This window comes from Aplysia californica, unplaced genomic scaffold (genome assembly GCF_000002075.1).
Source record: "Aplysia californica isolate F4 #8 unplaced genomic scaffold, AplCal3.0 scaffold00304, whole genome shotgun sequence".
NCBI classification, from domain to species: Eukaryota; Metazoa; Mollusca; class Gastropoda; order Aplysiida; family Aplysiidae; genus Aplysia; species Aplysia californica.
Window position 1 is genome coordinate 503,579 of NW_004797574.1, and position 16,874 is coordinate 520,452.

General features: G+C 39.3%; 2 protein-coding genes across 2 annotated transcripts in view; one reads left to right on the forward strand and one right to left on the reverse strand.

Annotated features, from left to right (window-relative positions):
* The window catches only part of LOC101860826 (aconitate hydratase, mitochondrial), a gene marked incomplete in the record, with an annotated part of 43,257 nt that extends 40,103 nt beyond the window's left edge, over positions 1-3,154 (forward strand). The window contains 2 exon segments of the mRNA XM_013084592.2: positions 519-640; positions 1,548-3,154. Coding sequence (XP_012940046.1) covers positions 519-640; positions 1,548-1,685 — 260 coding nt within the window.
* An 8,556-nt stretch (positions 3,155-11,710) lies between these two features.
* Positions 11,711-16,549, reverse strand: LOC101856439 (modulator of smoothened protein; the record flags this gene model as incomplete). Its single annotated transcript, XM_005101914.3, is given in 3 exon segments — positions 11,711-12,923; positions 14,417-14,632; positions 15,773-16,549. Coding segments are annotated over 3 exon segments (507 nt in total). The 3' UTR covers positions 11,711-12,735.
* Between the last annotated feature and the right edge of the window lie 325 nt (positions 16,550-16,874).

The following is a 16,874-nucleotide window of genomic DNA, read 5'->3' on the forward strand; positions in this document are numbered from 1 at the left end:
TGTTTTGTGTTTGTGATATCTGGTGTTTTATGGGGGAAAGTTATGTGTTTTGTGTTTTTGATATCTGGTGTTTTATAGGGGAAAGCTATGTGTTTAATATTTTTTATATCTAGTGTTTTAGAGGGGAAAGTTATGTGTTTTGTGTTTGTGATATCTGGTGTTTTATAGGGGGAGGGGGGGGTTGTGTATTTTGACAGTGTGTAAGCTCTGACATGGGAATTTATAAAAATAGAAAAAGAGGTATACATCTGGTTTTGTTTTAGTAACAGTTTTACAGCACTTGCAACACAATAAGGTCATATAAGTGCAGAAGATTAGAAGTGTTACAAGAGAGTAACAAACACAAAAAAGGAGGAGAGATAAGGATGATAGATGTTTGATAAGAAAGGAGCAGACATCAGAGCACGCGCCAACCACCCGCGAGGTATACTTGTAAGTTACTTTATTTATGCAGGTGTGCAACTGTCGAAAGTATAAATATTATATTTTATTAATGTCTTGGCTTTTTTTCATTTCAGAGACCAACTTGAAAAAGCAAGGTTTGCTGCCATTGACCTTCTCTGACCCCGCAGACTACGACAAAATTCAGCCCACTGACCGCATCTCATTGGTCGGCCTGAAAGAACTTACTCCTGGGAAGGTCAGTTGTAGAATCATTATTGTCCTGCCAAAAGATGTACTTCACATTTGTCTCGTAATCAGAACGATTGTATGAATTTCTTATAAATTAGCTGGATTCGAACCTCATTATGCTTTAAAAACATTTCACCATATATTATGTTGGGCAAGTTTCATCATATCATAAAAGCCGAGGTGTATTATTTTAATCCATTGTCTTGAAGTTGCCAAAAAGTGTTTGCATTTCACATGAGTGTTAGTTCTTGGTTCTTGATATTGGGATATAAATTTACGAGGCGGTATCTAAGATACATTCATAGGACCTCTGGCACCCTAGAACTCTGCTGATTCCAACACTGAATTTGTTTTTGAAAAAAAAAAAAAAAGGAGCCACTTGCTCATAACACTGAAACAAATTTTCACACCCATTGTATGTTTCTGTGAGTTGACTGGTGTGTTTTGTGTCGTGTGTTTTGTGTTGAGCTGACGGATGTGTTTTTTTAATGGTGTGTTGAGCTGACTCGTGTGTTTTGTGTGAGCTGACTGGTGTGTTTTTGTATTGTGTGTTTTGTATGAGCTGACTGGTGTGTTTTTGTATTTTTGTGTTGAGCTGACTGGTGTGTTGTGTGTGTTAAGCTGACTGGTGTGTTGTGTGTGTTAAGCTGACTGGTGTGTTGTGTGTGTTAAGCTGACTGGTGTGTTGTGTGTGTTAAGCTGACTGGTGTGTTGTGTGTGTTAAGCTGACTGGTGTGTTTTTGTTTTGTGTGTTTTGTATGAGCTGACTGGTGTGTTTTTGTACTGTGTGTTTTGTATGAGCCGACTGGTGTGTTTTTGTATTTGTGTGTTGAGCTGACTGGTGTGTTGTGTGTTGAGCTGACTGGTGTGTTGTAGGTTGAGCTGACTGGTGTGTTTTGTGCGTGTATCTGCAGCCCGTGGAGTGCCACATCAAGCATCAAGACGGCAGCGTGGACAAAATCCAGCTGAAGCACACGATGAACGAGGGACAGATCACCTGGTTCCGTGCTGGCAGCGCGCTCAACAGAATGGCAGAAGTTGCTGGGAAATGAAGAGACAATTTGAAATTTAATGTAGAACAAATACTGGAAACTTAGCACATCTTTCAATGCATTGTAGGAATGCCGCGTAGGTAATGGATCTCACTTAATATTTAGGTGATTAGGTGTTGAGAACGTGGGAAACAATTCTTTCTGATAAATTTCAGTTTGATTTGGAAACATCTGCTGTCTTTTTTTTTGGTGAGTTTTTTTCTCTGCTGAATTGTGAATGGCTTTGTTTGATCTCAGAGATCAATCAATGGATAACTCTACCTCTTTGATAAGGAAGGGACAGTTGCGCTTCGTACTTGATATTTGGGCTGACAGCATAATGTGTCCTGTCGAATGTGACTCGATGATCTAGGTAATATGTGACTACATACTTCGTGTTTCGTGTCATGTTTCTGTGTTTAATGGTTGTGTCTTTAGTTCGCGGATGATTTAACAAAGACCCATAATATATGTTATACTTACCATGAAGTATTTGGAACTAGTACGCTCATTTATCTTTTCACTTTTCAATGCTTTTATTTCCTCTCTGGTCTCACTTATAATAAGCCGTAGTTTAGTGTTGTAAAGTATATTATAACATAGAGTGTGGATTAAATAGTTTTCTCTTCCAGATTGTGTGATCTTAACCTGTTCACAAAAGTGTTTACGAAAGATAAGTTGGTTCTCCTGCTGTTGGCATTATGGTTTTTTTAATCAAATGTGCCATAATCATGAGGTGGAGCCACTCTGGTCTTTATACAAGCCCTGCAGCAGTTTTACGACTCAAATGTTGACACACGCACCAAATACAATACATAGATTTAACCTGGAGACGAGATGTTATGTTCGGTATACTTATAATTTTTAATGTTATGCTCGTTTGTCCTTTTTCAAGACGATGGGCCACATTGTGTATAGAAAGGATGTTGGAAGCCATTCACACGCCTGCTTACTTAATGAATCTATCGTGGAAATACAACTGGCTGTTTCCCAAAGTTTTGCAATATATAGTGCTGTACGATACATTGATACATATCCAGAGTTGAGTTGTCTTCATCACTATTCTCTTGTTTTTTGCACAAGTGTGCTTTATTTTTTAAGATTTATCTACCGTCAGGATATTGGGAAAACAAAACTATTGTGTAAATAACTGATGAGTGAAATAGTCCTTGATTGAGTAGAGTTAACAGCAGAATCATGTCTTCATGCTCTCGAGTCCCTCGTCCACGATCTACTAAGACACGTCATGTACTTATATAAGTTGCACGACTTGTTGTTTTTTTCAGCTCATCATTTTCGTGAATCTCAAGAGTATACTCCCTATCCCCCCTCAAAAGCTGTAGTCCGGTTGACTTTGCTTAGATTTAGCTTGGTATGTGCATGGAGTGGATTGTGAGAGACTCGGTGTATGGAAGAGCGTCGCTGTTAAACTGATTGTGTGTTTGATTTTTAAGGTATGTCTTAAAAATAAAAGTCACTGTGATAAAATTTATAGTGTTTTTGTTCAGTATCATTTTACAGTTTTACCAGGTACCTTTATTATTATAAGTAAGAGACTAGCTGGGCCCCCTTTCAATGAAAAGAATGGTCGGTGCCTTAACATCAACTGAAAGTCATTGGCTTACTACATTTACTCTCTACTGGAATGGAGCAATAAATCTTGAGAGAAAAGTGACACAAGTGTTCCCAAGTTGCCAAATATATATATAGATTGATTCTCTATTTCGCTTTCGTGGTTGTACTCAATGGACAAGAAATTTCCTGTCACAGCTTGGAGAAACTATTCGTTATACGGTCACTTTTAAGCTCAAGGGGGCTTTCCCGAAAAATAGTTTTGAAAAAATCGAAGGTAAAGTTTTTGGATCCTTGTTCAGTTTCTTTAAACTATAACCAAACAAATATACACACCAATGAAACCAAACTTGAGCTATAGGCAGGGTAATGCCCACTTTTGATGTAGATCAAGATTTCTGGAAACCGCCGAAATCTGGGTTAACCCGCTTGTCCTTAAAAGCGACCGTACTTTTGTTGAATCACTGTACCGATGTCTGTGGTGTAGTGATTAGGCCGTTTGCCATCGCATGCAGGAGGCATGGGTTCAATTCTCATGTGGGAAGAATCTTTATTATCTCTGTTTTCTACTGGGACATGATACTTCTCATCCCGGGCTGGCCCTGACAGGCAAGGTCGAAGCAGCCTGTCTCCTAAATTTTCTAGTGTCGATGGAGGTGAAACTTCTAGTTTTAAGTTATATTTTTTTACATATATCATTGCTGCAGGATTCTAAATGGCTAACTCTATTTCTGTAAATTTTACAGACAGGAGAGTGAAAATGTGAAAAAGCAAGGCTATTATACACTCACACATTTTAACTGTTCAGAATCCAACATTGTAGTGACTATTTGGATTGGTTAATCTGGCTGAAAGTTATTTCCAGGAAATGTGTGATTTCAGTCAGAATTCAGGGAAAAAACCAAGAGCTGCGTTTTCTGAATTAGCTGTTTAGAATCCTGTAGCGGAGATATTTATCACTGCTGTGTGTGTCCTTCACAAGAAGAATATTTTTAAAGTTAGTTTCAGTAAGAGTTTTACGCCACTTGCAACACAATAAGGTCAAATAAGTGCCGAAGACTAGAGGTGTTATAAGTGTAACAAACACAAAAAAGAAGGAGGGGAGATTTATAAAGATGATAGATGTTTGATAGGAAAGAAGAAGCCACCAGAGCACACGCCAACCACCCACGAAGAATATTTGACCAGGCTGACTTGGACAAAGTATGTATAATTGTTTTATTGTTGTTTATTTTTGTAAGGTTTTATGGCCCCTTCCCCTCCTTTGCCCCCTCCTCTGGGCTCCTGACTCTTTCTGCAGCCTTTCTACTGCTCCTCCTTACTGCTGGCTTTCTGCCACACCCCTGATCTTCTGGTAGGAAAGATCTACACCTAGCCGTCTCGGACAAGGGCGAAAAATCTCGGAGGGCGCGTGTGCAAGTTGCGCACGTTAAAGATCCCACTGAAAATATTAGGTGTGTCCCGCGGGCTCATATGACCTTATGCAGTTGCGAGCGCGTAAAACACTTACCAAAAAATTTTTTAAAAATAAAGGTTTTACGGCGCCCGCAACTGCATAAGGTCCTATAAGCGCCAAGGGGTGGTCGGTGGATGTCAACAGAGAAGTCCAAATGTAAAGTATGTGAAAATTAATAGAAGCACCATAAGAAAACAACAACAAAAACCAAGCTCTCTGGAAGAAGACTTTCTAAACTTTATTTACAAGTAGATTTTATTAATGCATTGACACAATGAGTATGAGCACACTATTGAGTAAGCGCAATAACCAAATTGACTTCTCGCTAGTACTTGTAACAGAACACATACATTAACCAAATTGAAATAGGACATCAATTCTGGCAAAAAGCAATAATTACAACGTACATTGAGAGCAGTTACATGAATACTTTGTATTTGCTGTGCGCGCACACAGACACACACACACACATCCGTCCATCCATCCGTCCATGCATACATGCATACATACATACATCCATCCATCCATCCATCCGTCCGTCCATACATACATACATACATACATACATATATAGTGTCATGACGAAGGGGAATCAGACTCTCGTCAATTTTTGGGCATACAGAGTTATTGGTATCATTTTAAAGCTACCACTGTTTAGAAATATTTTCAGCAGGTCATATACGTGTATGTGTCACTGCAGTTTTGTTGGTCATGGAATGGCCCTTTTATCATCCCCCCCCCCCCCAGCATGCTTAAACTATGGGAGAAGAAAACTCCCTTTCACAGTACAGCCACTTAAACGAAAGAAAAGCCCTTACCAGTAACACACTTCATGTTGTTGTTTTTTTACTGTGCATGGTAACCAGTTAGTTCAGAAATCAATAGTGAGGCAGGCAGCGTGGTGAAATCAGGCGCTTGTCAAAATAATGAAAGTCAAGAAATTGGCATTTTCCCGCAGGTTTGGGAATTTTTATCGAATTTTTGTTTTTCAGTTCAACACGTTTCATGCCCACTACAGAGCACATTTCTGTGAGGATTTTATTGAAAAATGTTGATTAAAGGCAGAAGAAATGTACATTTTCAGTTTCCATGGACTCTCAAGCTAAAGAAACAACTCAACTTTGGCGGCCATTTTCTCGCTAACTTTACCTCTGAAACGAGATGACCCTCACCTCCTTCAATCACACCTATATCTCGACTTCTATTTAACATAGATAGATAATATTTTCACCCAAAAACAAGGAAAATGGACAGGCTTTAAGATGATACCATCAACTCTGTATGCCCAAAAACTGACGAGAGCCTGATTCCACCCCGTCGTGCCACATAACAAGTCCTCGAATCAGTAGACCTACTGTCCTCACATATGTGTCATGACAGATGTGTGGCATTGGTGGAGTAGTTGTTAAGGCTGTTGGGCCTGTGACTGAAAGGTCATGGGCTCGAACCCTGCTAAGGGACCGACATTGTGTCATTGAGTACTTAAAGACACTTAACACAAACTTTCCTCACTTCACCCAGGTGGGAATGAGTACCCAACTATAGACCGCTTTAGATCTTTTCTGTGAATGTTATAGCACTTAATCAGCTGCTTGCACTGTATGCTTCCCAGAAGCCATAAATGTTTCTGGGTGTTCTTTAGTTTTAGTAAGGTTTCACTGCGCTCGCAACTGCACAAGGTCAAATGAGCGCCAAGGGGTGGGTGTGAACAGAAAAGTTCTAGAGTCTGCTGGGATGATAATAGTTGTAATGCACAGAGAGCATGCTGTATAGCATGGATATACGCTCTATTATTATTACATTATTACAGATTACATTAAGACAAGAAAAGAAAGAACAAAACATGGATATGCATCAAAAGACCAACAAAAACATGACCTTTTTGACTGAGGAAAATGTACACATGTCAATCCTTTGCTTTGATACAGATTTTTGTGGAGATCTCCTGATACATAATTTAATTATACAAACAGATGAAGACGTACTGCTACTAGTGCTAGTATTACTATTAGGAAAAGACATATGTTGAATTTTATTCTAAGAGTGATATTTTGAAAGTATGCTACCGGTACTCTACTCTTGCACAATATAAAGTATAATAAAGCACCAAAACAGGGGAAAGTGTCCCCCTCACCCCATTCTTGAGAAAAAACCCCCACAAGTAATAACAATAATAAATTTTAATAATAAATGATATTTATATAGAGCTCAACCCTGATTAAAGTATACAGGCTCTGAGCAGTATAAATATATTATATACTTGTCAAATTGCAACAGATTTATATTTCAAGCCGGCATTCATAATACTTGTCCACGTCCTATTTTCAGAGAAAAGAGAGTTCAAATATAGAGAAACACATTGACAACATGATAGTTATTTAGAGGATGGGAAAAGGCAAGACAAACACATTGACACCATGATAGTTATTTAGAGGATGGGAAAAGGCAAGACGAATACTGGAAGAACAGTGGGAAAGAACGGACACAGGGCTACAAGTAGCGCCCTCTAACCATCTGAAGATTAAAAAAAAAAAATTATAGTAGAGGGTTTTACGGCGCTCGCAACTGCATAAGGTCATATGAGCGCCAAGGGGTGGGTGTCAATAGAGAAGTCTTTACAGGGAATCAGACTTATTCTGCTCACCTCTCTAGCTTCAACAGCACAGGGTCTACTTCGACTATCAAGGCACCCCGGAAATAGCGGGTCACAATAGAGTGACAAACATACAAAAGAAGTAGAGGAAAATGACAATAGTAAGGATTAGGAAAGAAAAGGCAGCAGTTCCCTGTTGTAGATCAGGCACAGTCATGAGCGTGACAGGATGAATCAGCCCATTTACAATTCTACTGTGCTTGAACGAGAAATGTCCCCCCCTTTGGGAATGGCCTAAAGACACTACAGTCTGTGGCACTGTCCCGGGGGGGTCCATCTGAAGAGTAAAGAGACTACACACTTACTATGGTGACAGTGAAAGGAGAATTGGAAGCATCTACAACTCAAGTGCATTCACCTTGTAAATGTTGCACAAAACACACGCCAGAGATAAATAATTCAAGTAAAAATACTTTTCATACCCTTTTCACAATATTTATACTGGGTAGATCTCAAGCAATCAGGAAATAATGATACTATTGACTCAAAGGAGGGACCGATGAAAACCAACAACTTACATGAGGTTTGATAAAAATTGGCAGTTGAATAAAAAATGACGGAAAGACGTATTCTTACAGCTGTAAGTAAGTGAAAAGTTTGACATAAGAGAACAAAACAAGAAATTCAGAAAACAAAATTCTCTCAGTGGAAAGAATACTGTTGAACAATACAGACCACATGAATGGCCAGTGTAGTTAAGTTCAAGCAGAACATGGCAAATAAATGGATTGCAAAATACAGGTGCATAAAAATATGAGTTTTTACGTCATTTACGACGATAAGTCACGCAAATGTTACAAATAAAAGGAAATAAAAATGTGTATTTTCACATTATTTATTATTTATTTATCCAACCTGACGGAACCGGACTTCAAGGGGAAAAAATTAGATTTTATGCAAATCCGATCAAAGTCCCCGGAGCGGCAAAATTTTATATATTTTTTAAAATCTCCAATTTTATCAGTGCTTCGCCAGGTCTGCTTAAGAGAAGAGGATTCAATAACCATTAACTTTCCCTTACAATGTTGGCCCTCTGGGAATGTGGTTCAGCTCTGAGGCATTGTGAACTGTGAGGACCATTTCCCCAGATGCACTACGTTGTTGTAGCAGTATTACTCAACGAGCAACGAAACTTAAGTACTCAACTTATCAAGAATGGAGAGTTCTGAGATTTTGACAAAACATATATTTCAAAATAAATTGTAAGCATTTTTACATCCCCTTTGGCACAATATGTGAGGCAGCGTGGTGGAATCAGGCTCTCGTCAAAATAATCAAAGTGAAGAAACTTGCATTTTTCCTCAGGTTTGTGAATTTTGTATAGAATTTTTGTTTTTCGGCTCAACACCTGTCATGTCCATTAGAGGACTCATTTCTGTGTGGATTTTTCTGAAAAACGTTGATTAAAGGCACAAAAAAAAAGTAAATTTTCAGTTATCACAGACTCTTAAGCTAAGGAAATAACTACTCTTTGACGGCCATTTTCTCACTAATTTTACCTCTGAAAACAGGTGACCCCCGCCTCCTTCTTTCGCAAAAAGCTCAACTTGTATTCAAGATAAATGGATATTTTTTCATCCAAATAAAGACAAGTGAACAAGCTTTATAATGAAACTAATAACTCTACATGCCCAAAAATTGACAAGAGCCTGATTCCACCATGCTGCCTCACATATAGAGCATTTGGGTGGCAGGCTGCTCCAAACCTACCTGTCAGGGCCTAGTTCGGCCGACTGGGATACAGTACCCTATCCATACGCCTGAAGTCATTTTGTATCCCGGGGTTGTATTCTTCACATTTTTAGAATGCTTCCAGTTCGAAGATCTCTTTGAAAATTTCAGAATTTCTCCATAAATCATTTTGACAGACTACTATGCAGAGCGTACAGATCAGATTAACTAGTAAATTTTCTCTTTGGAAAGTGGTGGTACAGAGTTCCCCGCGTCATATGGATCATCATCATCATCATTGCCTTTCTCACCCTGCACCAGGGTATAGGCCACGGACAAACACCCCCCACTTTTCTCTATCCTGGGCTAGCCTCTTGATGTTATTCCATGTCTTCCCACTTTTCTGTACATCGATTTCTGTGAATCTTCTCCAAGTTCCACGAGGTCTTCCCCTTGATCTCTTGCCCTGTGGGTTCCAATCCAAAACTTTCTTTGTTATGCAGCTGCCTGACTTCCCGAGAGTATGTCCAATCCATCGCCACCGCCTTCTTCCTACCTTCGCGTCATATGGATACGATTGTAAAACACGACGTACGGATAGGGTTAAGTGTTGGCAGAGAGTTCCCGCGTCATATGGATACGATTGTAAAACACGACATACGGATAGGGTTAAGTGTTGGCACAGAGTTCCCCGCGTCATATGGATACGATTGTAAAACACGACGTATGGATAAGGTTAAGTGGTGGCACAGAGTTCCCCGCGTCATATGGATACGATTGTAAAACACGACGTACGGATAGGGTTAAGCAGACAGATGGAGATGTTTTCTATAAAAGTTGCCCTCTTGGCCTCATGTCTTCCACGAGCAACAGCACAGCACATGCTAGCAACATGAAATAGAAAGCTGCCACGCAACTGAACTGAACCCCATCCACACACTAGAAATTAATTCTATGAGTTTTTTGGGTTTTTTTTTTTTATAGTAGAGGGGTTTTACGGCGCTCGCAACTGCATAAGGTCATATGAGTGCCAAGGGGTGGATGTCAACTGAGAAGTCTTTACAGGGAATCAGACTTATTCTGCTCACCTCTCTAGCTTCAACAGCACAAGGTCTGCTTCGACTAGCAAGGCACCCCGGAAATAGCAGGTCACAAGAGAGTGACAAACATACAAAAGACGTAGAGGAAAAATGACAATAGTAAGGATTAGGAAAGAAAAAGCAGCAGTTCCCTGTTGTAGATCAGGCACAGTTATGAGCGTGACAAGAATCAGCCCATTTACAATTCTACTATGCTTGAACGAGAAATGTCCCCTCTTTGGGGATGACACTACAGTCAGTGGCACTACCCCCGGGGGGCTTCTATGAAATTATCGCAAAGCCAAACCAGTACTGTACAAAGCATGATGACCAATACATGCTATACATAACGCAAAAACTGTAGAAGAACTTCAACAAATATGACTAGAACATTCCACAATTTGTACAATTACTTTCCTCTGACTTTTTTCCTTTATCAGTTATATACAAACTATACATTGTGCTCCTTTTATCCTTCCAAACATCTATAGTTTTATCTCTCCTCTCTTCCTTCTTTTCTTTGTATGTTACTCTCTAGTGACATCTCTAATCTCTGCACTTATATGGCCTATATTTGTTTTGCAAGCGTTGAAAAACTCTTACTACATGGAAAACAAAAAAAAAACCTCTAAAAAGAGCAGACTATCTTTACGCCATTATAAAGAAGCAAAAACTTGAACATTTTTATTCTTCTGTCAACTCTGTATGGTCATGAGAATCTTTTCAGAAAAGTTATTAATTTTTCTTAAACAGGCAATAGAAATATCATCCATGGAACTCAGGCACATCAATAAGAATTTTTAAAAAACAAGACCAAAACAATAGCTAGACTTTTGTTGTACAATTCGACATCCTGTGCTTGTTTAGAGATAGATTCTGATGACTCCCTGAAACAAAACATCAGCTCTACTAGTATACTGAATACAAAACTGTACTCTTCACATCAGATGGACACAAATCACTATACCATGCATAAAGCAGCCCTTGGCTACTTACCACATAATATATAGTTTTACACACAGAGTTTGTCAATCATAATTATTGTTAGGATTTTAGGCTTTATACACCCCCATCAAAAGAGCTTAGACCATTTGGTCACTTTTAAGTACAAGGGGGCTATTCCAAAAAATGTAGTTTTGAGAATATCGAAGGAAAAGTTTTCTGGACCCTTGTTCAGTTTCTTTAGAAGAAAAGGAGAGTTTCTCTATAGCCAAATGAATATACACACCAATGAAACCAAACTTCTCCTATAGGTAGGGCAATGCCCACTTTTGGTGTAGGAAAAGATTTCTGGAAACCCCCGCAATCTGGGTTAGGCGGCTTGTCCTTCAAAGCAACCATTATAATGTTGGCAGGCTGATTCTTTCCCACCAGTATGGGCCTATCTATGTTCAATGGAACACAATATCCCCGCAGAAAGACGGAGATAGGGAGATAAACTTCCCTATACTTGTGAATCGACATAACAACACCATATGCATTCAAGATGAGATAATTAATGGGCTTGCTCGAAATGTGGCAACCACTTCTCTGCCAGAATTGTGTCACATTGGCTAGAGCAGAAGCACTTGTAAGTCATCTTTTTATCTGTATTCGATCTATTTCTCTTTAATTACGAAACATTTTCCTCATCAGACACATTGTCATCTTCAGACCTTAACCGAAGAACTATTATAATAAAGAGTTTGTAGAGTGGTACAGGGTTGAGCATATGAATGTGTGGGGTGTGTCCATGCAAACATTTCTAACAACAGCCAATGGTTTAAAGTCATGGTTCCGAGACCGGTCCTTATCATTCCCTGTCGTTGAACAACTCCCCAGTCTTCCTTGACAGACTGCTATGACAAGAAACATACAACAATTCAGTCAACAATCAGGATATGAACACAGAAGACAAAATGCAACAAAAGTTAACAATAATCATAAAGGGGTTCTTCCCCCTACCAAAACTAAATGCAAAAAAAGATTCTGACCAGATATAAATTTGGTCAGGTTGGTAGATCTTTGCAGCTCATTAATCGTAGTGTAGTCCAGATTCTAATAACAAAATGGAGGGCATGAATCTAGCATTTGTGAGGATTGTGGAAAAGAACTTCATCAAACTAAATGTCACAAATGATGCCAATGTCGGCATTATTGGTACCGTGTAGTTTGGTGACCTTCTTGTCCACAGTTCTCCCAATTGCTGGATTCATCATTTGATATGTAACTCATCTACAGGTACGGAAACCTCCGATAGACTAGCAAGCTGGAAAGAGTTGTCCACAATTCTCCCAATTACTGGATTCATCATTTGATATGTAACTCATTTACATGTACGTAAACCTCCGATAGACTAGCTAGCTGGAAAGAGTTGAATAAACCCAAGAGCTAGGGATAACAGTAATACTTACAACAAAAACAGTGACATACTATGCACGTGAAAATACGTGAAAGCTGAGCACGGTCACAATGGTTAATCAACTTTCAAATTTAAATCAAATAAATTATGTATATTTAGAAAAATAAGGATTTTTTAGAACAGGTAGATTGAACCTTGTAACAAAAATGGTTCAGGGAAGAAGAGGTTAATATCTCTTCTCCTGTCTCAATGAGCACTGCTCATTGGACATGCATGGGAGTTGTAAAATGTGCAGAGTATTAAAAATGAGGCAAACAAACTTTGCTGGCAAACAGCTGTGACACCACCGTGATCCACAACGCCAGGACAAAGAAGATGTAGGAAATTCCAACGCGATAGTTGTTGGGCAGCTGATAGGCTTCACCCCCAATCTGGTCCATGTCAAAGCCGATGGGGAAGATAACAGCAGCCAGACAGAACAGGATCACTGAAAAAGAAAGAGAGAACAGATCATTAATTTGGTGAAATATACAACTGAAATTTTTGTGGAAAAAGTAACTCTGTCTTTAACAGGCAGATGTCTTGCTCAGTGTTATCATAATTTAAAAATAAAAGGAAGTGGGACATGGTCATTTGGACAGGAGGCTGTTAGAGCAGGTTCAATTGCAGTTGCTTCACTACTCTCTATATATAACTTATTTACACATATCACACCTCTACAGTAGCCAGTTTATATCATGACCATAGAATGGAACGGTAGAGTGTCACAGGCTAGATATATATATATATATATATCATTACACAAATAATATTACATACAGTCGAACCTGTGTAAGACGACCACCCATTGTCAAGGAGAAAAGTGGCCGTATTTATGTGGCCGTTTTAGACAGGACTGATCAAGATGAAGAAAACAAGCCATTCCTTTCTGAGAAAACAAACCCTCCCTTTCTCAGGTCCCAACCGAAGGTAGTTGCATTGTTGTTGTTGTTTTCGCTTGGTTTTCTTTTCTTTTGTTGCTGCTTTTGTGCACGGGTGACAATAAAACGAAATGTGTCAAACAAGGAGGACCAAGTGCTAGCCTGTGGTAAAACAAAAACACGAACTACCACTCGGAGAACAAACAACGCTTCTGTCACAAGTTCATGCTGATGTCCATTGTTACTTTGTTACAGACTGGGTAAACAGTGACCACTCATCTCACTTGCGATTTGTGTATGGGTTCTGGGCGGGGCTTATGGGTTATGAAGGATCACACGCTTCCCTCCCCAGCAGCTGAAAATTAATTTTGTTACCTATTGGTCAACAGTGGGAAGGGCCTACGCAACATGATCAGTTGGAGAGACTACCTAACAACGACAGGTCTTTGGATTATGACGGCTCGCCCGCAACTCCAGGGGCCAATGCTTGATTTATGACAAAGCGTAATGGAGTCACTAAGGTGGCCGTCTAAGACAGGTGTTATTGCTTTGTGTGATAGGGGTTGTGTGTTGAAATATGGTGGCCGCAGCCGCGTTGGACAGGTGCCCGTTTTACACAGTTAAATTATATAGAGAAAAAACGCAAGGGGGGAAATGGTAAGTGTCCGTTTGTACGGGTGGCCGTCTTATAGAGGTGACCGTCAGGGCAGGTTTTACTGTATTTCTAAGCAACAAATATTCTAGTCAGTGAGCAAAATCTTAAGCTGGAAAAATTGTATACACATGATGGAATCATTCTTTGATGAACATGAGCACCAACATAACCAGATCTTACTTTGTTTTTTAAGTAAAAGTAAGTGTCAAATCCCACTGTGACTCCAGATATCGTGCAATAGAAGCAGTTTTAAATGCGGGTGGTGGTGGGGGGCGGGGGGTAATTTTACTCTAACCGAAATCAGAAAACATGGAAAAACCAAACAAACCCACAAACAAACCCCCCCCCAAAACCCCCCCCCCCCCACCAAACCAAACAACAACAACAACAACAAAACAAACTTACTGGCGACAAATCCCAGCCATCTGGCAAACTTCATGACGCGATATTCCCAATAGGACAGCGCCAAGAGAACGATGGTTATGCTGATGCAGATGATCCCCAGTACAATGCAGATAAAGGCCAGTAGCCACTCCCCTCTCACAGGGCTGGGCATGAAGCAGATGGAAGGTCTTCCGTAGATTGTAAGACATGTCTTCAGTAAACCAATATTTGTGTCTCCTGAAACAAAAGAGAAGAGAAACAAACGTCAGTTAATACTGAGTGAAAGACACCAAAGATGAAAAATAGCGGTAGAGAAGTGAAAAAAACCCAGAGAACCAGAGCGAGACAGAATTGTAAACAGAAAACGAGAATCTGTGTACATTACTACAAAGCTGGAATGGATTTTACAAAACATTTGTAAATATTATAAGAGCTTTGAGAACTTTCTTTTCAATAGAAATGCACAATTATAAACTTTTAAGTGAAATTGTGTGGCATCGAGGTGAAGTCAGGCCTTTGAAAAATAATTTAAATCAAAGAAACCAACATTTTCCCCGACCGTTCAGCAATCTAATCTATAAGCCTTATTTTTCTTTCACTTTTTAATGTCTTTTTTTAACCTCCTTTCAAAACACATTTCTGTGTGTGTGTATTTTACTAAAAAAAAAAACCCACAAAAAATGTAGACCTAAGGCAAAAGCCAAAAAAATTTCCAATTAAAATATTTAATATAGTTTCAAGGGACACTGAAGCTTTGGAAGTCGCCAATCTTTGGTGGCCACTTTCTCCTAATTTTACTTGTGAAACCAGGCCACCCTCAGATGGGTATTTTTTTTTTATCTTGCAAAACAAATGAAAAAACTAAAAAATACTGGTGGTCATTAAAAATTCCTTTGCCCAAAAATTGATGAATGCCTGATTCCACAGCGGTATCATTACAATATGATTGCGTCGAGACACGAGTCAATTTATTATTAGTGCTCCTTCTAGTTACTATTTAATTACCGTTAATTATAAATTACCACACATCCAAACAAAGAATTTGCATGCTGTGTGTGATGCTATAAATAAAAAATTTTGAATCAGTATCAGACATACATGCATGCAAATATATGAGGATATATATTTTTATACTTTTACATAAATTCAGTATTCAGTCAAGGGATCTTTTAAGATGGCAAGGGCAAAGATGACAAAGAACAATTGCATGCATGAACATTTACATGAATCAAACCTGTGCGACTTTGTCATAGGTACTATAGTGAGTAAATTAATCATTTAGGTTGCAAACTGCCTTTGAAAAAAACAAAAAACTCTAGCTCTCTAGACCTAGAATCTACCTGTCAGACAAAGTACGATTTACGAAAGCTTACTTACCTCCAATTTCAGACACGATCCAGTGTGGCATGGCAAGACTCACAACAGCAAAGATGTCAGCAGCAAAAAACAGTGCACCCGAAATTATCGAAAGTTTATCCATTTTGACATGAAACACTTGCCTAATTTACTACAATAAATAAATTCTGGTGTTTTAGATCGATCCTCCTAAGATCCCTGTCTTTTAAAAAGTGTGTGCACCCATGTTTGGGGTGTCTGTAAAATCTAAATCTCACTCTGGACTTTTAAAACTCCCCAAAGTAAGTCCGTTCAATCAAGTTCAATGTTATGTTATTGGGTAGTCCTATTACTAAATCTAAATCTACATCTAAAATAGGCCTGGTGGCTTCTACTAAAAAATAAACAGTCAAGGGTCTAGGCCTACCTGTGCCTGTCCTAGTGCAGGCTACTCAGGCCAGGTTCTTATGACTTGACTTCGAGTAGAACTAGAAAATCTAGGTCTTTTAGACCAAAGTCTAAGCTTTCAAGTTCTAGATCTACACCTTAGATCTCTAAACTGTAGACTAAACAGCCAAGATTATAGAGAGCTTTTATCTCTCATCAGGACTCATATTTCATAATATAACAACCCTCTCCCCTCCCTCTTCTCTCTCTCTCTGTGTCTGTCTTGACTTTCGTCTTTGATTCACTTCTTGAGCTTAGTTTTTTTGGACTGGGTCACAAAGGAAGAAAGAACACTGTCTTTATGTAGATTATTTCCTCCACGACACAACTGCAACGTAAGAAACTGGGCACTTCCTCAATGCATCAATGCATACTAAACACTAGCAGTAGCACCTTGGCCTTACAACGACATGTCAACAAACAGTAGTAGGCCAGTGGCTCTCATTCTTCCCAGTTGTTCAACATCAACATCCTGGCTGCGATCGATGCGCGAGTCGTTCCATGAAGGCACTTCCGCTCTGGTTTTCGTTGCCAGGCGTTGTGTCCCTTTGGCTTATGCTGGACTGGAAATTCCCACAGTGTCAGGCAAGAATCCAACCAGATCTAACTGCCAACTGCTGAGTTCCTGAGACTTGGCCGCAGTTGGTTAGTTGTGGTAGGCCTAGTAGTGATAGCAAACATCAGCACCACAACACGT